At 47.5% G+C, this 26,875-nt stretch overlaps 1 protein-coding gene across 7 annotated transcripts in view; it reads right to left on the bottom strand.

Annotated features, from left to right (window-relative positions):
* Nucleotides 1-26,875, bottom strand: part of ETS1 (ETS proto-oncogene 1, transcription factor) — a 138,469-nt gene that overhangs the window by 50,568 nt on the left and 61,026 nt on the right. For 3 of the 7 annotated variants that reach the window (XM_081536320.1, XM_081536322.1, XM_081536323.1), the window contains exon 1: nt 20,287-20,696. The exons of the other annotated variants lie outside the window; for them this stretch is intronic. In XM_081536320.1, the coding sequence (XP_081392446.1) occupies nt 20,287-20,368 (82 nt within the window). In that variant the 5' untranslated portion in view covers nt 20,369-20,696. Of the gene's footprint in view, nt 1-20,286; nt 20,697-26,875 lie in introns of those variants that run through there. 7 annotated transcript variants of the gene reach the window in all.

Below are 26,875 nucleotides of genomic sequence, written 5' to 3'. Positions count from 1 at the left end.
GGAAGGGAAGTAGGGAGGATGCCCCGCGAAGCCTGACCACTGGACGGTCAGCTCTACCGTTCCTGAGACAACAGCCCCGACAGGCCTGTTCATTACACCTGGCTGGAGTCCTCCTAAGAGAGATTCTCCAGGGGAAAGCTCCCTCCTCAATTCTCTGGAGCATAAAGAAGTTGAGGGCTGATCTTCATGGATATGCGTACCCCATGTCTCAATAGAGGCCTCAGACTGCCCTTCGCTTCATCCTCTTTGAACAGTTTCTCTCTTTTCTGGAAATGCCATCTTCAGCTCTGACAGAACTTTGGGAGTGACAATTTTAATCCTTCCCATCTGTGTTACTTATAGTCTTAATCCTTCAAGAGGCTTCCTAACAAGGACCAGCCATGGTAGTATAAGCCTGTGACAGACACGAGACTGAAGAAAATCAGCCAGCCAAGCCCGGGCTGGCGGGGGAGGCATGGAGACCCAGGAACGAGTCCTTTAGGCAGCCGTCCTCTAACCCACAGAGTCGGTAACTGCTCCCTTGGATCCAGTCCAGCCCTACAGCCTTCTGAATCCTATATGCAAACATGGAACATCCCAAAGGCAAGGATTCATCTTGCCACAGATTCATCTAGACGCCCCCCCGACCCCGCAAGGAAAAACCTCCCCGACTCATGCCTCCAAGTTCTTGCCCCCAACCTCCTTGCTACTGAAAAACCAACAGTAAGCAGGTAGAAAGGAAGCTGAATAAGATCGTTTTCCTTTCATTTAAATAGCTCTGGGTGTTTCATTCAGAATATCCCAAGTAATGTCACCGCGGGGCTTCCTTGGTGGCTCAGAGGTAAAGAACCCACCTCCCAATGAAGGAGATACAGGTTCAACCCCTGGGTCAAGAAGATCCCCTGGAGAAGGAATGGCAACCCACTCCAGTATTCTTGCCTGGGAAATCCCATGGATAGAGGACCCTGGTCCACGGGGTCGCAAAAGAGTTGAACGTGACTTAGCAACTAAACGACAACAACAAGGTCACCACAGGGAGAGGGAGCTGGGGGTAGGCACTTAAAATGCCTTATCATTTAAAAGCTTAAGCACAGAGCAGGCAAATAGTGCCCAGGGCTAGGGCCAGTGTGCTCAGGGCTGGGGGCACTACAACCACAGAATGATTAGAAGTGATACACTGGGTTCCTTCCCTGGACCACATTCTCTCTGTTGACTTCAGAAGTACCAGGCGCATTATTGCATTGAGCATAGTAAACATCTATGATAAATTGAGTATTAGTTCTAATCTTCCTTTTGACCTTGGGAGCCCAAAATAAAGGAAGTGATACTTTTTTTAAAAAGTGCAGGGGTCCAGACGTTCATGTCAGACCATCTGTAGAGTGGTCTCATGAACTTGAAATACCAACACCACCTACAAGGCCATGACACGCAAACATTTCTGTCCTAAGCAGATGGTGGAGACTGAAACCCAGGTGAAACACCTGACCCCCTAAAATGCACTAAACTGTGAAGGACTAAGAGGGTGCTGGGGTCACTGAACCTGGTCCAGAACCTCATTCAAACAGTGCTTCCTTGACTCCTCCCTGACCCCTGCTCCCAACAGGCTAAGTTATCATCCCCTTCTCCAAAGTGTGAAAGTCGCTCAGTTGTGTCTGACTCTTTGCGACCCTATGGACTATCCAGTCCATGGAATTCTTCAGGCCAGAATATTGGAGTGGGTAGCCTTTTCCTTCTCCAGGGATCAAACTCCAGGTCTCCCGCATTGCAGGCAGATTCTTTACCAGCTGAACCATAAGGGAAACTCCTGCTCTTCCAAGGGCCCTGCTGAATCATCCCAGTGTCATTTAAGAGAACCACGTGGGAGCCATGTGGCAGGAACAGGAAGAAGGCAGAGGAGTGCCCGTTCCCACCCCGAAGAGACTGATATCAGAGAAGAGGCAGAACTTTCCGCCCATAGTGTATCTGGCAAGCATGTGAGATAGCCCTTCTCTGGACCTATCACAGTCTTCCAAGACGCCTGCTAAAGCTACCAAAGCGCACACCAGCTAAATGCACCCCAAACCAATGTGAAAGCCTAGCATGGAGCATCTGGAATTCACAGCATCAGGCTTTATTATGTTCAACCACTCATGAAATAATGGCCCCGGTCAGCTCAGGAAATCCAAATGTCTGTCCCTAATGAGGAATCAGAAATCTTGTTGCTTTAAGGAGTTTAGGGACTAATTTCGGCGTCCCAGCTGAGGTTTCCTGAGCTGCTTGGAAGGTACTTAGGACCCTGAGAGAGAGCTTCAAGGAATCTGGGTCCTCTCCCTAAACCACCAGGTTCCCTGCTAAACCCAGCATCTCAGGCTGCTCCCAGGTCTGTTTATTCCTGATCTAGAATTTTGGCCCTGAGATGTATTCTGCTTTGGCCTTCTCCACAGCTTTGGGCAGGAACGGGCACCCCGGGCACCCTACTGGCGGGTTCACACTTTTCCTCGCCTCTGCTTCCTCTCTGTTGCCCTCCCTGTGGTTATCTGATGCTCACAGCTCATCTAGGAACAAAAAGGGGCAAGAGGAATTCACAGAATTCGCTATAAAGCTTTAACAAGCCCTTGGAGGGATGTTCCCCCTTCCAGGCAACTCAACGTAATTATAAGATGAATGAAAGGGAGCTGTCGTAGACAGCAGGGGCCGGTGAGCACAGGCACTGGTGAGGAGGCCCACAAGACCCAGTTCCCAGAACACGCTGGGTTAGAGGAGGCTTCAGACATCACCCGGTTCAACCCCTTACCGTTAGGGATGGGGAAAACGAAACTCAGGGAGGTGACATGGTCACGTGGTTACTAACTCTAGACCTCCTGGCTCCTTGGCCAGTATTTTCCAACCTCTGCACCACCCTGTTCCCTTTTCACAGTGGATTGGGAGGGAGACAGCCTCTCTCCTCGTTGCTAACAAGCCTTGGTCATCATTCTCAACGAACTCTCCTCCCCCCCAGGTTCACGCTGACCACAGAAGAACAAGCCACCCAAAGGTCTAACAGACGTGACTTGGGATATAACCGGCCCATGATGGGATCGGCTCCTTCTCTGTGCTATATTTTCAACCACAATGGTCAGACTCCCCTGGAGAAGATCTCCCTTCCAGCAGGGATATCAGCTGAATGCCCAGGATCACAAAGCAAGAATCTCCAACACCCATCTTCAGCTACACCAAACCTCTATGCACAACGGTTCTAAAATTTGAGGTCCTATTCCTATTGATCCACAAAGAGTGAAGGTGGCAGTTAACTTCAGTGATTCAGTGACCTCTCTCTAAAAGGCATTGAATGGAGATCATCACTGGGTCCATTCCAGTCCCGGTGGTACGGGAAGGAAGGCATGGTGACAGCGTTGGGACACTACAACCAATCCCCACTGAAAAGGCAGAGCATAAAATCAGGGGCGTTAAGCCTGAACGTTGAACCTGATGCATCTATTTAGTGAGGCCATAGGTCTAACTCAAAAAGGCCAGGACCCAGAGCGATACAAGCAGGTCGCTTTCTAATGACAAATGCACTCAGAGTGCAGAGAGCTAAGGGTTGTGCTGCGGTCTCTTGTAAACTTCACATTTTTTTTCTCTGCTTTTAGAATGAGGCCCCAAACACCCAGCCCAGGGCATTCTGACAGCCCCTCGGTGGCACTGTAGTCTCGCCCACATCAGCCTGGAGCAGACAACCTCTGAGGCCTCTCTCAGGGGTAAACCCAAGAGGTTGAAAAGTCGCCAAGCAGACCTCCATCCCCAGATCGATGGGCTGGATAGGCCAATGGGTAGAGAGCAGAGCAGCCCAGATCAATGCCAAGGGGAGGGAGCAGAAGCCGCTCTCCATCCAAGGCCTCAGGTGGGAAAGAGAGAGACGGTCGTGGGATGAGGGATGCGTAGTCTTCATCCACTCCTGGTAGTGGCTCAGCCGCATCAGGAAGCCATCAGGAAATTGCAGCCACCACAACCCCAAGTCGGATGATAGAACAGCCCTGCTGCTAGTGAAAGGGCTCACTATCTGCCCAGACAGACACCAGCTTCCCGCCCGGCGGAGCCACGGCCAGCGAGCCCCCAGCTCTCCAGGGTGTGTGGCTGCGTGCTCGCTCGCAGCATCAGGGAAGAACAGCAGGGGCTCTCAACAGGAGACACCGGTCCACGTCCCCCTGGGCCCTGCTGGACGGCCTGACCAGCACACCTTTATTCCAAAAGAGTCACTGACAGCTGATGGGCATGCGGCTTCTATCAGGGTGATGGAAACGTCCCAGAGTCAGTGATCGGTGATGGCTGCACAACTCTGTGAATGGACTAAAACCCCCTGAATTGTATACTTGCACATGGAAAATTTTATATTAAGCAAATTATATCTCAATTTAAAAAATAGTATTTTGTTTTTTCAAAGAGCTAACAATCCGCCTGCTATGAGCCAAGCAGTGGGAATAACTCGATGATGGGGAGACGGGGACCCTGCCCTGGGAGTTTCCCTGCAGTGGGAATACATCAATAATGGGGAGACAAGGACCCTCTCCCAGGAGTTTCCCTGCAGTGGGAATACCTTGATGATGGGGAGACGGGGACCCTGCCCCGGGAGTTGCCCTGTAGTGGGAATACCTCGGGGACCGGGAGACAGGCACCCTGCCCTGGGACCTTCCCTCTAGTGGGATAAACAAACCCCACAGAAGCACACAGACAGCAGCTCCACACTTACTGCTCAGGATGAGCACTGAGGGGATGACAGGGGCCGAGCAACAGGCTGGGTTCCAGAAGCACCGGGGCAGGGATGTTGACATCCGGAGCGTAGGGGGTGAGGAAGGAGAGGGGACCAAGGTGTCAAGGGCAACTCCAAGGCCAGGTGGGTGGTATCCATGAGAGGGACGAGACATGGATGTGACCTCTGCCCCAGGAAAGCCTCAGGAGATAGCAGACGGGCCCACTCATGGGAATCAGGGGAGACAGTGGGGAGGTGGACACCTGGGGTCTACAACTCCTGGGAGCATTTACACGAGGACCAAGAGGGAGGCCACGGACTCCAGGAGACAAGCAGAGATCCCCCCAAGTTCTCCTCACCCCAAGCTGTCTCCAGAAGGGGCTGCCTGAGTGCTCACTGAAGGTGACAGGAGCATTTGTACATTTCTCCATTTAAGGCTTTCAAGAGAAGGACGTCTCCATCAGACCTGGCTCTTTCTGGAGGTTTCTGTCCCAGTGCCGGGAAGGGTAGGGGGGTGAGAAAAGGAAGGGCAGACAGAAAAGGCTTCAGGCAAACAAACTGGGGACCAGGCTGCCGAACCAAGAGAGACGCAGTCACAACACTTGTGATCAAAAGGGACCTTTTGGAAAATTCTTTTCCAGGAGGGATCTTGAGTTTGGGCCCCTGGAATGCCCCAGAGCAATTCTGATTGGTTCCCTGGACCCTGACTCAGATTGCGCACCCCCTCCGCTCCACCCTCGGCTCCACCCTCGGATGAGTATATAAACTGACCCAAGGACTGGAGGGAGGGAGCAAGAAGGGGAAGGAGGGGCGGGAGCAGCATGGGAACCTGGAGAAGGCAAGCACCCACTCTGGTGCAGGGGACAGAGAGATGAGAAGTCCAGTCTGCTCCAGAGACTGGTGGGTTGGCGGAATTCAAGAAATAATTCTCTGAGCCTTACACACCACTCCAGTTGGATCCAGCCCTGCCCTGGCAGCCTGCTCATTGCTGCTTTATAATATACTGAATTAGTCACTGGCTTAGCAAGCACATTTACACACACTGCAGCCCAGCTGTTTAAAGACACAGGATCCCTCTTCCAGCTGCCAGATTCTGGCTGTAAATCAACCATGAAAATTGGCAACGGGCAGACTTCAAAGGTGCAGGGTACTGAAGGCATCTTCAGGGACAAAGCACTTTAGTGGAAAAGTCTGCTAGTACTGGTGGAGGGGTGAGGTCTGCTGGACATTTTCTGGGGGACAGTGGGGATATGGGGTGTGGAGAAGAAAGCACGGCCAGTGGGCTTTTTCTGATCTGATGCTTATTAGCTTTAGGAGGCTGCCAAGTGGATTCACTGACTTGGCCCTTCCCAGCAGCAGGCTCACCCCTGGAGGGCAGCCTGGAGGAGGCAGCTCTATTCTGGGTCGCCTACACTGACAGGTTGTAGAGGTTTCCTCCTAAACCTCACATACTTAGGTCACTCCCAGGAAAGAGGAGGAGGACAATTAAAATAATTCAATATCCTGATAACGACAATTCCAAGAACTGGCCCTGCTGACCTGGCCAGGGCCTGAACATGCTGCTTTAGAGCTGGACCCGTGGGGCCTGAGGCCTGGCTCGAGTTTGGTTAAGTGTGCGTGAGAGAAAGAAAACACGACCAGCAGCCACAGGGACTGCTCTGACCCCTGTATGGGGGTGTCGAGTGGAAAATTTTCTGTAACCAGGTTCACAGTAACCACAGTCCTAACAACCACCAAAGTAGCAACAGCACTGTCAGCAAAGAACATCTGTACAGACACAGCAGCCTGAGAGAGGATAACAACACCATTCAGGAGACCCTGTGCCAGCGGACAGGTGTCCCACAGGAATTCTCTCAAACCCTTACAAGAGCCCTGAAAGCTCCTTAGGATGACCTCCTTTGCAAGGTTGATAAAAGGAAGGCTCCGGGAAGTTAAATACTTTCCCTCAGGGCACATTAGCAAGCAGAAAATTCAAGCACAGGGCTGTCTCAAAACCCTGCTCTTTCCAGGGCAGGGCAGTGGCTGCAGGGAGAGACCACATCACAACCAATGTCATGAGTGAGAGGTTGTGGGATTCACAGATGAAGAGGACTTTCTGTGGAGCCACCCAACTACAGGTCCCTCCCCTGCGACTATCAGGTCTCCTCTACCAAATAGGAAGAGACTGCATCTGTATCTTAAGATGATGCTAAGAAACCTTTGGCATAAACAGACCATCTGATGAATATAAGAACCGAACACCAATGACTAAAAGGGCGGACTGCATGTAGACTCCATTAGAACAGGAATTTGAAGAAGATTCTCAAATAGATTCGTGGGGTTGTTTGTGTGGGAGGGGTCTCCTGTGTATCGTGCACCAGCTTTTGGAAATTCAAACACTAATTCCTTGAAACCGGTTTGCCCACAAAAACACCGATAGTCTTCTCTTACAAAGCAGGTGGCTGGGGACCCGGGACACCTGGACTCACCCTTGGTCTCTCCTTGCTGTCTGCAGTTAGTGCCTGTGAGCAACACAGGCTTGACCCGACTCTGTGAAGCCAGAAGCAAGTTGCCAGGACCCCATCTCATCTAAAACATGAAACTGCTGTTTGGTTCATCCAGGGCTCCAAACCCTTTAGAGACATTGCAGCCAGACCAGACTTTTCACATTTCTCCTATCAGCCCACCCATCACAGGTGAGGGCATGGAAAAGCCACAAGGTTCCCCTAAGAGAGGCCTTCAGAAATCCAGAAATAAAGAGATACTTGATTTAAAAAAAAAAATATCTCCAACTGAATCAGAGGTGAACGCTAGGTCCATCATGTAGACACTGATTCATTCCATGCGTGTGTTTATTTTTCTACAAACATTCCTGTTGCATCAAGTGCACTCAAGAGTTAGCCGTGTGCCTCTGAATATCTGCTGCCTGGAGGATTCTCAAGCACGGGGTGGGGGGTGGGGGGGCTATCTTTATTCCTTGGCTTCCCAATCTGGAAAATGGGGGCCGATGCCCCGTCTCTCCTTACACAGGTTCAGTTAATTTAGGTACCCACGTTTCATTTGTCCACTTTTGAAAATGCACATGGAAGTGATGGGCACTATGTTTTTGGCTTCCTCTCTATTTCACAGCCCAGTGGTCTATATTTATAGATAGATGGGATGTTTTCTTCCTTAGCCTGAGCTTAATGAGGAGCCCAAAAGAGCACACGGCTGAGAAAGATGCATCAAGAATCAAAGCCTCTGATGAGAATGTTAGGAAATTTTCTCTCCAAACAGATTCTAAGTTGGTATAACTTTGTAATTAGGAAGATCTAAGTTTAAATGTATGACTTGAAAGTTCTATGGGCTTGGGGAAATTATGAGGGCCTTTCTGGAGCTCCATTTCTTACCTTCATAAGGGAGGTTAAACCACCAATCTTGGTACAAACTCTTATGTATAAAACAAGGGACGAGGAGATATTGTACACAGGGCATATAGCCCACATTTTGTAATTATTACCAATGACTTTTGACCTTGAAAAATTACGAGTCACTATGCTGTGCACCCATAACTTATATAATATTGTACATCAACCATACTTCAATAAAAACAATTAAGAAGTTTTTTAAAAATAAAAAAAATAAAATCCCAACTTCATAGGGTTAAAGAATGTAGCTATTTGTGCAAACATTTTGCAAGTGCCTGGCACATAGTAGGTGCTGCAGAACTGTTAGTTTCACTTCTCTCATGCCTCCAAACTGAGGCGCAGATACATACAGAGACCAAAAACAAGCATGCAGCAGCACGTTTGGTTCCCATTAGGAGGCGAGGCAGGTGTAAGACTGACCTCGTGATCTGATGTGAAATCAAGGATGCATTTCCTGCACACATACACATGATTCACCCTCAGAGAGTTCCTAGGTATTCAGCATGGCCACGCTGTATCAACTCTTCTAGTGATTTAATAATGTTCCTTGCATCACCCATGCCTCCAGAGTCTGTAAACGCAAGCTCATTAATGCTCCCAGTCTCTCCAAGCAAAGGCAGCTGGCGCCCCAGGAATGCCCTGCTTCCAGGGAATGCAGAGCTGATAGCTAACACAGACAGGAGGCTCAACCCGGCAGCTCAGAGCAAATCAGGTGTCCTGACTCTCATGCCAGGCAGTAAAAGGTAAAAGGGGATGAGCCCCTATCTGGGTACACCTGTCTGGCTGTCAGCACAGAAAATGCTCAACCAGGAAAAGGAATGACTGAGGATTCCGCAGGTCTAACCAAAATGACTCAGAAGTGGAGGCCTGCACCCCATTTGGAAGAGGTGACACCCTTGGCAGTCACACGAACATTTGTTTTGCAAGACTAAACCTTCCTGACAAGACTGAAGTTAGCACCCAAGTTCAAAAATGCCAAATAACCCTATTGTTTCCATTTTTGCTACAAGCAGGTAAACCAGGCTCTACACCCATCACCCGCTCCTCTTCCCTGAGAATCCAGACCCTGCCCCATCCCCTGGCCAGGACACTGCTGGCCATTTAGGATTAAACTCACTTCCAAGGAAACAGCAACATGCCAAGGGGCTATTCTCCCTGCGTAATATCTGGTCTTGGAATGCTCTGGCTTCCAGAATGACCAAAACAGAGAGGGGGAGATCATTTACTTTTACTGCTAAGGAACCACACTTTGATTTAAGGGGACAATCTAATGTAACTTCAGTCAACTCCAAGTGTATCTATACCTAGTGCCAGAGCCAAAGGCCCTGTCCCAAGTGGAAACTAACGGGGAAGAAAATCGAAAATGTAAATCTTGTACGTCTCTTTGGTACAGTTCTTTCCCACAGTACACAGTAGGAGAGGCAAAGTGTTATCTTTTAATTTTTATCTTGTAGTGTTCCTCTGGCTACCCGAAATTCCTGTTCGTCATTAAAATGGACTTCATTTGCTAAAAAGGGTAAACTGAGGCTCAGAAGACCAAAGCAATTGTGTATATATTTCAACCTAGCGAAACAGAGGTTGGACAGGAATTCTTTCCCAAACTCCTTAGATTAAAAAATAAAGTGTATTTCTCAAAGTCCAAGGTTCAGCCTGCCCCTAGAGGAGAACTGCATATTTGTCTAGAAGTCTGTGGGGTAACTCATCTTTTTTTTTTTTTAACTTCTTTGGGGTAACTCATCTTTTTTTTTTTTTAACTTCTTGAGAAAGAACTAACTAACCTACCATTCTACTTAAAGTTTGTCCAATGTCTGCATCATGGAAAGCTAGGCAAACTTTCCAGATCCTATGTCATAGTAATCTGTGCCACCTACTCAAAGCTCAGTAATTAGCCGACTGTGGACAGGAGACCCACTAAACACATAGAAAATATGCAGTGAAATTTCTCTAGCAAAAGAGCAGAGAATGTTCTGTTAACATTTCTATCTCAAGCTAATCTTTAGCAGCCGCAGCAGTAACGTGAACGTTATTATACCACGTCCTCATCAATTCAAGAAAAGATTTAAAATGTGTGTGGCCAAATGGAAATGTCAAGGGGTTTGGAGAACCCCAGCCTCTGGTTCTAACTGTGCCCCTTACCCACCAAATCACCTTGGGAAAGAGACCTGCCATCACAAATAGGCATCAGTTTCCCCACTTGCAACACAATGGTAACTCCAGGGACGACTTGAGCCTCAAAGAGGTGGAAGTCACGTGTCAAACTGCAAAATGCTATGGGATCAGGACCAAGGAAGAAGTGAAATAGTAAACAATATGCATAAACAGACCTTAGTATCTCCCCAAAGTAAACAAACACCCAAATATTTTTGAGAAGGGTGAGCTTCGGCATGAACTGCAGCTGGACTTAAATCTAAATCCCACTCACCCGCTATGTGGCTGTGAGCACATTGTTTAGCCTCACGGAAGCTTCATCTGGGAGACAGGAATAATGCTCAGCTATTAGAGATGACATAAAAGAATGAGATTCTTGGCACATTAGTAAGCTGGCATCCAACAACTAACAGAAAAGAAAAAAAGAAGTAGATAAAAACGAGATGAGAGATGCCTACACAAGTACACACAGATCAACTCTGCCCTCTTATCAGTTTTTCCCCCAAATTTGCACGCTGATCTAAGGTCCCTGCTCCTGAAAGAAAAGGGCACCTGGGTCGGACCCAAAATGCAGCAATAACATCAAGAACTTGATTTTCAGGTAACAGCTGTATACAGGCGCCATGCCTCCACCGCCATTGAAAGGCCAGCAGCCTACACTCACCACACCCCAGCACACACTCACAGCTTCCTGGACCTGGGGAAACCAGAGCAGCTGGGATCCCCAGGCAGCCAGCCCTGTAGGAAAGCCAGACCCCTATCCCTAAGCGCCCAGCAGCCAGGGGCCGGGCCCCTCCCTGGGTACAAACAGGAGACTGGGGCCTCACCAGGGCGGCTTTGAGCAGAATGCGTTCCTGCTGCAGGAGGGGACTGTTTACCCCCAGAGCAGTGCCCTGAGAAGGGCAGCTGAGATAAAGCAGCTCTGGCTCAGCTCACAGGCTCAGTCAGCCCTGAGGATGCACATGGACCCCCAGACTACATCACCTTCCTCCAGAGCAGACCCTGCCCCCTACCCCAGCCCCGTAAGACTGCAGCTGCTTCCCGCTGTAGCGGTAGCAAAGGCTGATGGAAACAGGAAGCTGTTTCATGGATGGGGACCAAGAGGGAGGCATGATGCCTGGTCCAGCATCACCCCAGAGACATGCGTTTCTCCAACTGTAAGCAAGGCCTGGGACAACCCCCAATGCCTCTCTCGGTGAACAGTAATCTTCACAGATGTACTCAAAATCATCTCAAGGATGGAACTGTGATTAACAGAATCTGGGGATCCGGAGAAAAATATCCCCATTTTTGCTCACCTCTTGAATGACATTTCATGCTCTCTCACAGCCTGAATTATTTCAAATGTTATTTAGAGTCATAAACTATCTGTGTTAAGAGAAACTTTACAAGCCGTCTTCTCCACTGAGTTTTATTTCACCAATGAAGAGTCTGAGGTCCAGAGAAAGGAAATTACCTGCTCAAGGTCACACAGACAAATGGTTGCAAAATCATGGCTAGAATCCAGGCCTCCTGGCTCTCCAGGCAGTGATGGGTCCCCCAGAGTGGACATGTGACTTAGTTTGAACACAAAATGTAATCCTAGGAGGCTAAGAGGTCTCCCTTTATCATTCATAAATCCTCATTGCATTCCAGGCATTTAATTAGCATTTTAATGAAATAAGATAACCAACGCATAATGTATAAAACCAAAAAAAAAAAAAAAACAACCCTAGGCAGGGAACCTCAAATAAGAAAAAGAAAAATTAATACTAGAAGTATAGAAGTCAACACATGGAAACTTTTCCACAGAAAATTCCCTGTAGTGGATTTTCTGAAAGGTATTTGAACATTAGACTCAATCGCACACTCTCATGAATAATCATAGTGATTATCCGCGTACAAAACTGTAATTGCACAAAAATGTATCTTTAACTGAGAGCGTGTATAATACCAAAGCATAGTAGGAGTTTCTAAATACACACTTCAAAAACCATCTATCTACAAACACTCACCAAGGTTAGGAACCCTTGGCCTGACCTAGATTCTTATTTTCCATTTGTACCTTGAAAATATGTACCTGATTGATTCTGTCATCTTCTCTGAGGTTTAACGTTTATTCTGATAAACTGATATAGAGGTTTTAACAACTAACAGTATGAGTGGGAGATAAAGTAATGCTACCCAAAAAAAAAAAAAGACAACAGCTCTCTCATAAGCCTTTTTAATAACACTGCTCTTTTCTTAAAATCTCCCTATTTTCAAAGGCAAAATTCATCCTGAGATGCAAAAGGTTCTCACGCGGGTCCTGTCCTGACACTTCTGTCTCTCTTCTCTTTCTACAATCAAGGTATTTTTCTTCATGTTTATGTAAGCCTTTCTGTCACTCCAAACTTTCAGCATTCTCCCCATGCTATTCTATCTAAAATAATCCTCTCCATGTTTTTAGCACCTCTTTCAAATGCTTTTGAAATACCCATGTTCTCCCTGAAGCTGACCCAGGAAATTATTCTAGCCTAGAAGTGTTGGAAGAAAGCACCCAACAGACAGAAAATATAAACAATCATTGACCCCCATGTACTTCTACAAATTCAAGTAATGGTCCTCCTGCACTATTGGCCAGCAAAGCACCTGGAGCACAGGGACTATTCCATCTGGGTTGCCCTGACCTGTGCAGGATGTAAAGTATTCAGAAAAGATGACACAGACAGAGTAGAAACAGCAGATCCAAGACTACCCACCCAGCCACTTGGACTGGAATTCCTACCTAAGCGCCATGTTTGGTCCATAGGGGAGTTTTCCCAAACGTCTATAAAATATCACTTAAATTCTTTAATTTTTTTTTGCTATTTCCTTTCATTCTTTCATTACTCCTTTCATAATTTCTTACTCTTTTCTCCCTCACCTCTTCTTTCTCTTTTCTTTCTCTTCTTTTTTTAGAGAAGAGATACTACAGTTAAATCCACCAATTCCCTTCCTCCCATCCTAAAAAATGAAGGGCTTGCATTTTTACCCATTGTTTTTACCCCTGTTAATGGTACAAAAAAAAACTTATTATTTTTTTTGCCCCTTTTGATCCCAATGCAAAACTTCTATCTTGGATGAACATTAAACAAAAAAATGTCATCGTCTTCACATGTATAAATGAAACAAGTAGGGGGAACATTTCCCCCTACTCAGAAGTTCATTTTCACACACACACGCCCTACACGCTTAGAGCTTACAGTTTCTCCGCAGAACCTTGCAAAGCAGAAATCAACAGCTCAGCATAGCTCCCCAAAGCTACCAAGAGGTTTCAAATGTTTAGAGCGAACTCGTTTGAGGTTGATTTTAGTTGTTTCCCAGGCGCTGAGAAATATTCTATTATGTGTCAAAAACACATTTAAAAATATAACTCACGGTTGGGGGAACCACACAACTTGAATTTTTTCAAACTCTGAATCTTGTCCTTTTAGCTTACTCTGGATGGCCTAAAACCCTAAAATTAGCAACTTAGAGCAGATATCATAAAAATACTATTGTCCAAAATCAGTGTCTATAAGGTGTGCACCCGGTTTCCGGGGAGAGTCCTACTCTACGTTTACCTCTCATTCTGATATAATCACTAAGAGCACCCTTATACTCTCAAAAGTGTCCCAGTATAGATGGTTAATTTTAAGCATACACCATCAAGATCTGAAGTCCAATAGCCTACAACTTTCCAATGCTGCACTGGGTCTTAAAGGACCATCTGGGCCAATATCTTACAATTCTTAGAGACAGAATGAAACGCTACAGAAAAAGGACAATGGAGACCAGCTGATGAGCAGTAAGAAGCCACCTTTCCAGTGCCCATTGACAAGCCTGGTCCCAAGTGGCAGAAACTGGAAAGAACTTGGGAAATATGAAGAATGTGGCCAAACAATCAATAAACACTTATGGCTCTAACAGCAATATTTTGAGTGTTTCTGTAAGCATGGCTCCCTGCCAATGAAATTGGATCTGCTGTAACCTACCCTACAGGCCAATTTCTCTCTGTATCTGCACAGAGACTATAAACTACACAATTAAAAAGAAAACAGTAACACAGATAGGCATAGGGCTTCAGAGAAGTGGCCAAGTAGAAATAGGCTGTTTCTGCAACTTGAAAAACAGGCACTAATGTTTTGGAAAAAGATCTCTTCAACCCAACTCCAACAAAATGGAGCTGCAGATACATGACAAAGAAGCATGACAGACTGGGGGATTGTCTTGACATTCTGAACCCTGAGTTAAGAAGAGCTTAATAGCTGTAAGTAAAAGAACCAAGAACGCTGAGAGTTGTTTTAGCTGCTAAGTCATGTCCGACTCTTGGCGACACCATCAACTGAGAAGAGCTCACCAGGCTCTTCTGTCCATGGGATTCTCCAGGCAAGAATACTAGAGGGGGTTGCCATTTCTTTCTCTAGGGCATCTTCCTGGATCAGGGATTGAACCTGCTTCTCCTGCATTGGCAGGCGGATTCTTCACCGCTGAGCCACCAGGGAAGCCCAGAATGCTGTGAACAGGGTAGTAAATTCCATCAGAGATTCCGTCTGAGCAGGGGGATCAATGTTTCATTCTAGAGCAGCCAGATATAAACATGGGGACAAACTGCTCTCTATGATAACTGTGGGGGCCCAGGGGTATTGTATGGAGAAAATGCTCCCCATAAGACAGTGATTGAGGAACCGAGACCTCACCCATGGACAAGCTTCCAAGGCGTCTGTTGGTTTCCCACTGAGCTGTGGGCCGTGCAGGGCGAGCAGGTCTCACGTAGCATCCTGTGGCTCAACTTCCCTCCTTGTACCAGAAGACACCCAAGATCAAAGGTAAAAGGGGAAGGGGTGGCAGAGAATGAAATGGTTATAGCATCATCCACTCGATGGACATGAGTTTGAGCAAACTCTTGGAGACAGTGGAGGACAGGGAAGCCTGGTGTGCTGCAATCCATGGGGTTGCAAAGAGTCAGACACAACTTAGCGACTGAACAACAATAAAAACAACATGCCCTGACCCATGACATGGGCTTGAAAAGTCTACATTTTAGGCAGAAAAAAAAGTAGAATGTATTTGCTGCACAGACAACAAACGCAGGTACCTCTGGCCTCTTTACAAGAAGAAAAATTAAATTACATCTGTACTAAGAAAACAAGCTAGTTACTGATCTATGTCTCTCGTCACCCTGTTTGTGAGTGAGATCCACGCAGAGCTGTGTCCATGATGAAAGAGGTAAAACAGGCCGAATGGGGAAGCTCCAGGAAGGATGCAACCTTGGAAGTAAACACAATCCCATCCTCACCTGTGAGAAAAGGAACTCCGTCTGGAAGGCACTGGAAAAACATGAAGCCTGGTTCTCTGCTTGCTGATCTCAGGCAAGCGTTACAGGAATCTTTACGCATGTTCTTAAAGCAACATACCTGGACTGCTGGCCCTGGAGGGAGTTCACGGGACAGACAGGCCCTTGCCCCTAACACAGAGGAGTCGTGCAGGGTGACAGGGGACCCTTGCTCTCCTGACTCCCAAAGCACCGACCCCCCCAGTGCCGCCTCTTTTAATTCCCTGGCTTTCTGTGAAGAACATGGTGTTTTATGTAAGGTATGAAATGCTCCACACGGCTCCTCAATTTGTAAATTTCTAACCTTGAGCCTTGAGGAAATTATGCATATCTTGAAATATCCTCTTCCGCATCTAAACAAGGGATATGATAATACGTCCCCTACCCCGGAGTCGGGGTGTGACGTCGGAAAGAGCCTGGTTCAAAACGCAGGTTCAATACATGTTTCAGAAATACCCCTACAACTTGGGAATGGCAGGGATCTACCTTCATTGCGAACTCAGGGAATGCCACCACTGCCCTGGGTGATTCATTCTGCAAACCAGCGACGACTGTAATTACACTGTCCCTGTCGCCACTGCGGAGTTATCTGTGCTCTTTGCAACAGGGAGCCTGGCTTTCCTGAAAAATCCTGACCTACACTAACCAGCTCTCGGTTCTGCGTAGTTTGATGGAGCCCAGAGCAAGCTGAGCTCTGGTAGGGTAGACCGCGGGCTGGTCTGTCTCCTAGGAGGAGGTGATCCCCCTACAGGGTGGTCTGGTCTCTTTAAGAAAGAAAAAAAGTTACAGAGACAAAAAAAAAAGCAATACAAACCAACCAAAAATGCCAGGAATGCAAGCTCTGCCAACCAAATAAATAAATAAGACGTGAGATACTTTACAATAACTGGACATGATGCTTTTCTCAACCTTGCATAACTGAAAATCTCTGCATTTCCATCAACCCTGCAAATGTGCCCTGGCCTCCGGTCTTGGTGGCCTTCCAGCTCCCAGGCAGCACTGACAACCTCCATCACCCACAGTAACTGACTGAGTCCCTGAGCCTGTACCTGATAGCCAAGTCCCAGAGATGCCCTGACCCTCTGAGCGTCACCTGGTTCACTGAGTTTGCTGTCGGGGGCGCAGAATACAGTGTGAGATCTCAGTGAGGCAGGTGAAAAGGTCTTCTCTAACTTCACTCTTCTTTCCCTCTCAAGTAAGAGATTAGGGGAGGTGCGTAAGACGGCTGTAGCCCCTATAAAACACTTCAAGCTACACCCCCCCACAACCAATTCTACATTCACCAAGGTCACTTTGTGCTGTTATTACAGATCAGCACTGTTTTAAGATATGCATACAGTAACAGGATTTATTTCTATCAACCCTATGAGGTAGAATGGTGATCGTACTCATCTGACAGATGCAGGAGCTGGAACACGGAGAGATTTGTTCAAAGTCACAAAACTAGTAAGTGGCACAACTGAGATCCAAAATCAGACAGGCTAGCTCCAGAGACCCTGCTCTGAAAGGAGAATGGTCCGTGGGGATCTGGAAACACAGTGAAAGAGTGATCCTAAGAGCGCGGCAGCTCTGCGCTTTTTGTCTGCATAGTTGAAGTTCCATAGACTGACCAAAGGCACTGGGAGAAGACGGAGCTTCTCCCTGTCTCCTAAGGCAATACAGGTCAGAGGGATGGACAGCCTTTTCTAGGGTAGGAAGGGGGCTGATGCTTTCAATCTTGTAAAAGAGCAAACATTCAGAATTAGAATTCCTGCTCTTCTCTGAGATTACTGCTCACCTCGCTAAGAAGGTGAAGTGGGGAAGGAGAGAAAAAATTAAGCGGCTGGGATGTATTTGCTTTGATACCCAGCCTCCACCCCTTCTTAGCAAACTCCACACCAGGAGGGAACTCCAGGGACACTCTGTGGTTGTGTTTGTTTTAACCCATTTAAGCTCCGAGAACCTGGCAATGGTGTATTACAATCAAAGTGATATATGCAACTTTACACTTACAAGGGAAGTTCCATGCCAATGTTATTTCCAAGTATATGTTCACTTGGCCCTACAAGCTGTCAAAACTCCTATGAGGCCTCAATCCAGAATAAAAGTTCTTGATCAGACCCTAGCCGCTGAGACTGGCAAATAACCCTGGGCTCCTGCTGGGACACCCACCTCCCTCCTGCGTCTCACCAAGCTCTCAAACATTGCGGGGGGGGGGGGGGGGACGGGCAGAGGTGATAGCTGGTCTAATTATTAAAACCAGTTAAGTTCCCCCATATAGTTGTCTCCACACGTAAGAAACTAAACAAGCCAAAGAATCATTCTGACAAACATTTAAGGCACAGCTGTAAACACAAAGCCATGCTATGAGAAGTTAAACTTTTAAAATGTCCTGCATGGTCTTATAGGCAAAGCAAATCCCCACTTTGCCAGTGAGTGTCTTTTTCCACCAACAAAAGCCGGCAGCCCTGGCCAATGCTTCCTGCACCCCTGCACCTGCAAGTTCAAGTCTCAACTGAAATTTCTCTGCCAAGCTTTACAGAGGCAACTTGCAGTATTACTCAAGGCAACTGTACACTGAAAAGGGAGAAACGGGGATATATTTTACATGAGCTGCTGGCTCACCAGACATTCTTAGGTAAGTAACTTACCTTCTCTGTGCCTCTATTTCCCTGTCTGAGGTATAGGTATAATAGTCAGGTATATGCTACTAACCCTCCAGAAAAGAAAATGAACTCAAATTTAGATGTTATATTTGTTCTGTATTTTCAAGATTCTCTATTTAGTTATCCCAAGATAGCACCAGAAATCAAATCTCGTTACAATGAAAGGTTGAAGACTTCCCAATTTCTTTGATCAGTTGAAATTTTGTTGTACTGAAGGCTGTTGACAAAATCAAATCAGAGACATGTAAACCATTTTGCAAAGGAAGGGCACTGTAAATTTGCTTATTATAATGGTGATGACTGCAGCATTAGGCCTCATTGTCCCCATCTTACAGATGACAAAGCTAAGAATAGTTACTTGCTCAGGATTTATTTTTATCAATAACCAACAGAACAGCATCATCTACTTAAAACCTCTAATATTTACTAAAACACTCCCCCAAAAGGCTTCCGCTGTTTACTGTGATCTAAAACATGTGTTGCTAGGGGGCCCTTTTTCCTTCCCAGCACACCAAATCCACTGTAGGTTTCTGGACTGACAGATTGACACGCTATTTCCCAGACAACCAAATCTGTCTCTTCCTCATAAACACACATATAAACAAGCCATACTTAAGAAAAGGAGGCATTAGTTGAGATCTATCTTTGCTGGGATTTCTCCTTTCACTTCCTCTATAAATGGATAGCATCAATTGGGACTAACAGAATTTATTCTGGCTTCTCTAACACCATCCCCCGCCCCCAAGGCCACCATCACAGCAGCATCATTTCTAAACTGTAGCTCTCTGTGCCTGAAATGTCTCCTGAGATTCTAGTTCATCTCAGCATCTCTGGGGCAACAGTCTTAGTCTTTCTGTACCTCACAAGGAGCAACCCAGAAACCCTGGGCTTGAGTGTTAGGGGATCTAAGAGAAGTCACCACCCACTGCTGTGTCTTCATTAAGGTCTCTGAAAGATCTTCAAATGACAAAATTCAGCTTGGTTTGTGTTGCAAGTTTAAACAGATTAAGAAAGGGTTAAAATAAGCAACTAATTACGGTGGAGGCAAAGAAGTGTTAACCACTGGGAGCAGCCGCTGAACTTATTGATCGTCAGATACAACTGGGCTGCCTGTTACTGCAATTAATTATTTTCCAAAAGCATCAGCTTGTCCCTCTACATCTTTCTGTATACCTTTACCTCCAAAATCATGAAGCTCTTAAGGACAGCGGGCAGTTCCTATCCTGAAAGAAAGCATCTTTTCTTCTCAAACTGCATTTATTCCAGAAATTCTGGAGTGCCAGAGTCCACTAAACTGCTTAGCATCAAAAACTGTGTCTAAGACAAAGTGAAACTTCTTTCCTATCCCTTCTGCAAATCCAAGAGCTTGATAACACAGCAACCAAAGACCCAAAGTCATGTTTGGTGTTGGGAGGTTTTCCCTCTTCTCACAGATCTTAGGTAGCAAAGGACAAATTTATGGCAGATTAGAAAGATGGATGAAGTAACCTGCATAAACAGAATGGGGATGTTTCACGGAGGTAAGATGATCATTTCAGCTATGCTTCCATCTCCATACCCTCAACCCCGAAAAGAGACGCTAGACAGCAAAGGAAGATGTGACAGGCGAGCTCAGGAAGGCAGGCCATTTGAAAATGTGCTTGAAGGCCAGCCAGTTAGATACCCTTTGGGCTCTTACTCCCCAGCTCCCTCCATCTAGCTCCAACTCTGGGATATGTCGGCAGGGTCAGGGGATGATGTCCTAGGCGGCAGTGTCCACCCTCACTAACGTTAAGGAATAAGGCCAGAGGGTTCCCGCTCATTTGGAAAAATAAGAAAGCAGGAATGAGGGTGCTGGACATTCTAAAAGCTTTTTCCCACTACTCACAAAAACACAGCTGTGAAATAAATACCAGCCCCCTCCTCCCTCAAACAAGGGTCTCGGGCCACCAACAGTCCAGTTTTCCTCCTGTCTACCTCTTTCCAGGTGCCACCAGCATCGCCTACTTAGAAGTTGGGGCAGAAAGGCACCACTTGCCTGGAAGGGAAGATCACAGGGGGAGAAGTGGAGGGGACCCAGGCCAGAGGACGAGGGCTGGGGTGGGGGGCCTCGGCAGTCACACCACTCACCCGGGGAGGGGAAAAGCTCCAGATCCACTTTTTCCGTCTTGATGATGGTGAGAGTCGGTTTGAGATCGACGGCCGCCTTCATGGTGCCAGGAGTGGGGAGGGGGGACAGACGCGGCTAGAGCGAGTTTGCTGTTATTCTTGTTTTTCTTTTTAATGGGGATGAGTAACAGGGGAAAGGGGACGGGGGGAATCGGACCTTCTTCTTTAAAATCTCAAATTTCCGCTGACTTTGCCCCGCGCCCAGACGGTGAGCGCCCAGAACTCTCTCCGGGGTAGTTGGCACTTTGCGGGAAAGTGCGCGCGCGCCGGGTCCCCGCCTCGCCTGCGCCCCGCCGGCTCCCTCCTCGTCCGCGCCCGGCTCCCTCCTCTCCGCGGGCAGCCGCCTGCGCTCGCCCTCGCCCTCGCTCTCCAGAGCCGACTCCCTCCCTCGCCCGCACGCTCTCCCCTCCTCTTTGGGGCGTAGCTCACGGCGCCGGGCCCCGGCCGTGGGTCTGCGCGCCCGGCCCCCACCCCCAGGATCTCTGCCGGGCAGGACGGTGGGGGGGGACTGTCGGGGGCGGGCCCAGGGGCGGGGCGACGAGACGCGGGCGCCGCCGGGGGGGCGGGGCCCGGGACCCTCGGCCAATCGCCGGCGGCGGTCCAAACCTAGAGGAAGCGGGGCGGAGCTCGGGGCCCTCCGCGCCCACCGCGCCCTCGGCTGCCGGCGTCCTGCAGCCGGGTCGCCTGGGAGCCGCGCGCAGAGCCGACGGCTCGCGAAGCCCCCTACCTGGGCGAGAAGAGCCAGGAGCGGGCGGGCCGGCTGGTGCCCCGGCCACCCCGGCCGTTTGGGAAAGTCCGTCTGATTCTCCACGCATTCTTGAGGACTTGGTCACCCGCTCCCGCCCCCTCCCGGGAGCGGCATAGTTTTCCAAGTGCGTGTCCATCATTCATTCACAAAGACTGACACACAGGACGTGAGGCAGCGGCTGGAGGGGCGTGCGTGCGTGCGAGCAAGGGGCTCCGAGCCAGTGTCCTCAAAGGGCTCTGGGAATACTAGACTCCGGCCGCTTAGTGACTCAGGGATCGGGGCTGTATTGCTGGAGGAGCCTTCGATTTTTCCAGAGCCCACCAGCGTCATCGTTAAGAAATTAGTTAAGAAGTGAGCTGCCCTTGATAAGAACCTAGCTGCCACTGGTACAGATGGAGCCCAAGGCTGCCTCCTGGAGACCCCAAAACAAAGGCTCAACGACTTCTACAGGATTAGGAAGTCAACAACTGGGCCCCCAAACTAGAATCCAGTCCTGGGCTTCCTTGAACTCCCAGTTTCCCTACAGCAGTGGTTCTGTTCCTCTAATTATGTCACCATTGGCCAAAGTTTTGTCTTTCCTTTCACAAACTCTCCTCTACTAGATAAAACTGACAATCCTCCTATTGCCATTGTCTAAAATATGATGCACAGCTCTGTGGTTTGAAATTTCTGGAGTACATCATTTGCAGCCATGACAGAATCACAGTTTCAGCCCCCTTTTCCATTTGGGAAGCCCAGACACTTAGGATACCCTAACATGATCCCTGCATAATTAACAGTTTGCCACTGGCACATTGGTTATAAACGGAGAGAGTTGGTCCTAATTAACAAACCAAGCAGTAGACATAGAAGTGCACACCTAGACACACGTACATATTTCAGGAGCCAGGCGTTGTTACCTATCTTTGACAAACTAAAAGATTAAACATAAATCTCTCTGAACAACCTCAGAGAAAGCTATTTTTAATCCTGTTTCCTGATTTCTAAGCATATATTGAACTCCCACCATATGGTTATAACTGTAACCTCAGCCTCTGATAAGTCTTAACACACCTGCTTACCTCATCTAACTCCAGTTTTGTCCTCTTGAAATATAGTAATTTACAGGTTTCCCACATCCAGGGAGGGAAGGAGCCAGGAAGAGAAGATAAATCTCAAATCTCGGGCTCCTGGTTCAAACTTCAGATTATGCTCGTCTTCCAGTGACTGCAGAGTAAAGTATTTGTACGGGGGTAAGCCTGATAGACGAAGGATTGTTGTCATCCAGTTGTGTTTCCAAAAGGTATGAGAAAACAGTGCGGGCCCCCAGATGACAAACAGACCCATCAGATCCTGGGAAGAGCTGGGGGAAACAGCGCATGAATGAATTGTGCATTTACACATTCAAATGAGCAGCCAAGAAACAGATCTTGAACCAATCCTGCCTTACCCACTGTGAATACATCAGCAAGAAGAACTGTGCAAATCAGGAGTTGCTTTGGGGAATTTTGTCTTATCAATGTTATGTTAAGGAAATGCTGGCATTTTTTTTTAATCCAGGTGTGAGTATTCTGTTTCAAATGCAGCTTTCTCAGAGCAAGTCCTGTCTCTCTCCCTCAGTCCTTTTCTCAGCTTTCTTTCCAGGCTAGCCTAAACACTGCTAACCACCCCCATCCCTGCAAATTAGACACTCAAAGAGCCTGCCATGATAGATCCAAAAACACTGTCCACTCCAGCAGTGGGGGAAGTTTATTCCTTCAGTTCCTCAATGATGACAGCTCAACTTGTCAGTCATCCTTTTCTAACCCAGTCCTGAAGCACAGAAGCTTAAAAGGTTTGACTGTGCCCATCAGGGAATGGGGTTTGGGAGATAGCCAGGGGCCACCACCGACTTCCAGGAAAGTTACCCTGCAGAAGGCCAGTTGTGAATATTGACGTTAGCAGAAGTTATACATCCAACTTCCCATCTGGATGAAACTTCCCTAAGGACAAGGAGCACTTAATATGGACAGAGTTAAAGTATTTTTTACATATTTGGGATTTGAGTAACCCAGTCAGTCCTGCAAGGATCCCACTTGGTTAATCTGATAATTTTGATAAATGAAATCTTTATTCTCTGTAGGACACAAGTAGATTTTTTCCTAAATCTTCCAACAGACTTTAGATGATATTTGTATCTTGTGTGCTGTGCTTAGTCACTCAGTTGTGTCTGACTCTTTGCGACCTCATGGACTGTAGCCTGCCAGGCTCCTCTGTCCACGGGGATTCTCCAGGTGCCAATACTGGAGTGGGTTGCCATGCCCTCCACTTTGTATCTTACTATATCCTAAAAAACAGTGCCTTGCATGGTGCCTGACACATTGTAGACACTCAATAAATATTCATTGAATTGTCAACTATCAGGCTTCCCAGGTGGCTCAGGTGGTAAAGAATGCACCTGTCAATGCAGGAGCCACAGGAGACATGGGTTCAATCCCTGGGTAGGGAAGATTCCCTGGGGGAGGAAATAGCAACCCACTCCAGTATTCTTGCCAGGATAATCTCATGGACAGAGGAGCATGGAGTGTTACATTCCATGGGGTCGCAAAGAGTCAGACACACACAAAAAAGACTGAGCACACACACAAGTAAGTAAGTAGTGACCTCCCTGGTCACTAGGGACTTTTACTTTGCCACCAAAGCTTCGCAATACAAAGGTTGAGTGAGTCTGATACTTAGGGCTTGTGAAAATGAGTTAAACAGTGTGAACCACTCTGCCTCTAAGTCTGACCTTTGGCTTGGCTGATCACAAGCTCTATTCCCCAGCACTCCCCATTAATAAAACAAGGTCATCTGAGCTTTGCCTTCCAGCCCCTTGGACAGGTTGTTTCAAGACCCTATCTGCTTTTTAAGGCACTCAAGAGAAATCAACCAGGAATGACTTTGTTTTTGCTTGTAATGCAGCAGTCTGTTTTTTCTACACCTGAGAGAAAACAGAATTGTATCTTCAAACATTGCCAAGACTTAGGGAATTACACCCAGCAAGCACTGAAATTCCTCAAACTATTGACATCATGTCAGAAGGGTTCAGAACAGACATCAGGCATTGAGGGGCAGGGGTGTGGAGTCAGACATTAATGACACCAAGAAAACAGTCACTTTTTATAAGAACTCCCTCAAAAACATGGAGTATGTAAAACACATAAACTTTCTCTTTTATTTTCCTCCCTCCACGGTACTCCAGTATCAATAAAAAAGAAATATAAAAATACACCTAATTTTAGACAACCCTGGAAGATCCTGAAGCCTGTTCCTCTCCAGAAGTGTAGTGGAATAAATTGTCTATTTCTCGCATCTTGACCAAAAACTGAATAATCTCAGAGTTGTGAGCTAAAATACGCTTTATTAAAGGTAGGTGCAAAAACATCCAGACCGCTAACGGCTAATCCAGAGCAAGTTTATGACTCACAGATGATTTACTGGTTTAAATATAAGATTGAAAAAAAAAGTTTTCAATTAACAACCTTCCCGCTTTGCGTTTGTGGTTGTTTTTCTCTGAGAAAAAAAGGCAACAGTCACCCTGCCACACACAGAAACAGGCTTCTAAAGCTTAACTCTAAAGCAAGTGGTTTCTCTGTGATAAGTTGAGTCACCCTGCAGGGAGAAAGATGCCTGGGGCTTCCATATCTAGCGTTATCAAGCTGCCATAAAATGGAAAACTGGAGAAAATGAAAAGAACTCTCTCAATTAAACTCGGATGCCCAAAGGCCTTAGGGTCAGTTCAGGAACCCAAGTGGGGGACTCAAGCTGGGCTGTCGCTGACTGCAGGCTGGCTCTGTGACCTCACCGAAGCCACTTAACCTTTTTGTGTCACAACCTCATCCCTGTTTCAGGGAATAAAAATCACCCCGGCTCTCCCCTGACCGTGTAATACAGACTCATTAACTATTGTTTAGAAGGTACAATAAACAATGAGCGATAAGTAAGGGAAGCCGGGATGAGAGGGCGGGCTGCAGAGAGGGGAGGACTTGGGGCCTGTTTGCCCTGGGAAAGTTCTCCAGGATAAAACCAAGGGGAGCCTGAGTAGTGCAGACTCTGGAATAAGACTCAGATTGAAATTCCAGCTTGACCCCACTCACCAGCTGAATTACTCCACAGAAGTCTTTTAAACAATCCCAAACCTCAGTCCCTCCCTGTTGAAAGTAAGGTTGCTTGCAGGATTACGTGAGATAATGCAGGAAAGAATTTAGCACAGTGCCTAGGTCAGGAAAAAGAGCTCAAGTAAAGTTTAATCACTGTTACTGCTTTTAAGAGCCAATAGACGGTGGGATGGGCTTCCCAGGTTGGGCAGTGGTAAAGAATCCACCGGCTAATCTAGGAGATGTGTGTTCGATCCCTGGGTCGGGATGATCCCCTGGAGTAGAAAATGGCAACCAGCTCCAGTATTCTTGCCTAGGACATCCCAGAGGAGCCTGGCGGGCTACAGTCCACGGGGTCGCAGAGAGTCAGACATGACTGAGCTACTGAGCATACACTCATGTAGATGGTAGGGCGTAGGAGAAATCACAAAAAAAATCTCCATGGCCACCCCCTTTGCAGAGTAAGGTAGACCCTCTATTTACCTGAACTGTCTTATGGATAGATTAGGAGAACGATCATATGTAATTTTAAAAAATCTCTCCAACCCACTCCCTCAGAACCTGCCCAGCTTGGACCTCGCTTTAGATATTCCGGCACTACCTGGTCGGGAGAGGAAACTTCAGACTTGTATTTAAAAGTCACGGCAAAGCTGTATGTCAGATTCAGAAGGAATATCATGTTTGCGGTGCCTCTTTGGAGACAAGACCTTAGGTCTCGGCTTCGTCACATGTTATAGTTAGATGGACTACCTTAGAGATAGTCAAGTTCAGCCCTGCTATCTCCAGAGGGAAAAATAACTCTGAGCGAATAAGTCATTCTGCCCAAAGCCAAACAGTTCAGAAAAGACTGTCATTTCTAGAAAGGGATCCCCTGCTCACAACTTGGGCTCACCACACTGCAGGGGAAGTCACTCACTGTCACTCGGTTTGGTCTGTTCTCAGCCACCCTTGAGAAACGAAGCAGGATTCAGCATACATAGGAATAGAGAGATGCTCAGACTCGATTTCTGGAAATCTAACAGTCTCCTCTGCCCTGGATGTGTTGTCTTTGGGCACACATGCTGCAGGGTAACCACACTAGCATTCCCTGTGGGAGACAGCTTGGCATGGGCTTAAGGAGAGAAAGGGTCTGGGCTGGCTCATCGCTGTCTGCCATTTCTTTAGGCTGTAATTACGACCCATTCAGCTGCATCTGCAGCCCCAACAATGTGGGATGGATGGGCCTCATCCATAGACCAGGCGACATTTGAAAATCTACCAGTTCAGACAGCACGTACTTCTCTCGCAGCAGCTCAGACTTCTGCTCACACAGAAGGTGGTGAGGAGCTGCCAATCAAGCTTACAGGATCTGAGGTTTCCTCCACACCACAGTTCCTTTCCTTGAGGTGAACGGAGCACCTGTCTCGGAATTTTGGCCCCGTCTGGGCTTGGGTCATGCGGAATGCGGGCTACCCTGGAGCCGCTGGGTTCATGTGTGTAAGTGTGAATTCTAACGTAAGCTGTCCTAAATTGGTCCCTGGAGGATGGAGAGGGACGATGGCGTGTGCAAAAATGGTGGAAAAACCAGTGTTCTTTGATATCATGGCCGGAACAGAGAACCAGGCTCCTGGGGGGGAGCTCGGAACCCCAGGAGAACAGGACCCTGAACCCCCCCCTCAACCAGACTGCAGGTGGTTTCATCTGGTGGAAGGCTAAGAACCGCCCC

This window comes from Giraffa tippelskirchi, chromosome 10, assembly GCF_054371585.1.
Source record: "Giraffa tippelskirchi isolate mGirTip1 chromosome 10, T2T-mGirTip1v1.2.pri, whole genome shotgun sequence".
In the NCBI taxonomy this organism is placed as follows: Eukaryota; Metazoa; Chordata; class Mammalia; order Artiodactyla; family Giraffidae; genus Giraffa; species Giraffa tippelskirchi.
The sequence above is the reverse complement of the archived record's forward strand: the minus strand, read 5'-3'. Positions and strand labels throughout refer to the sequence as shown.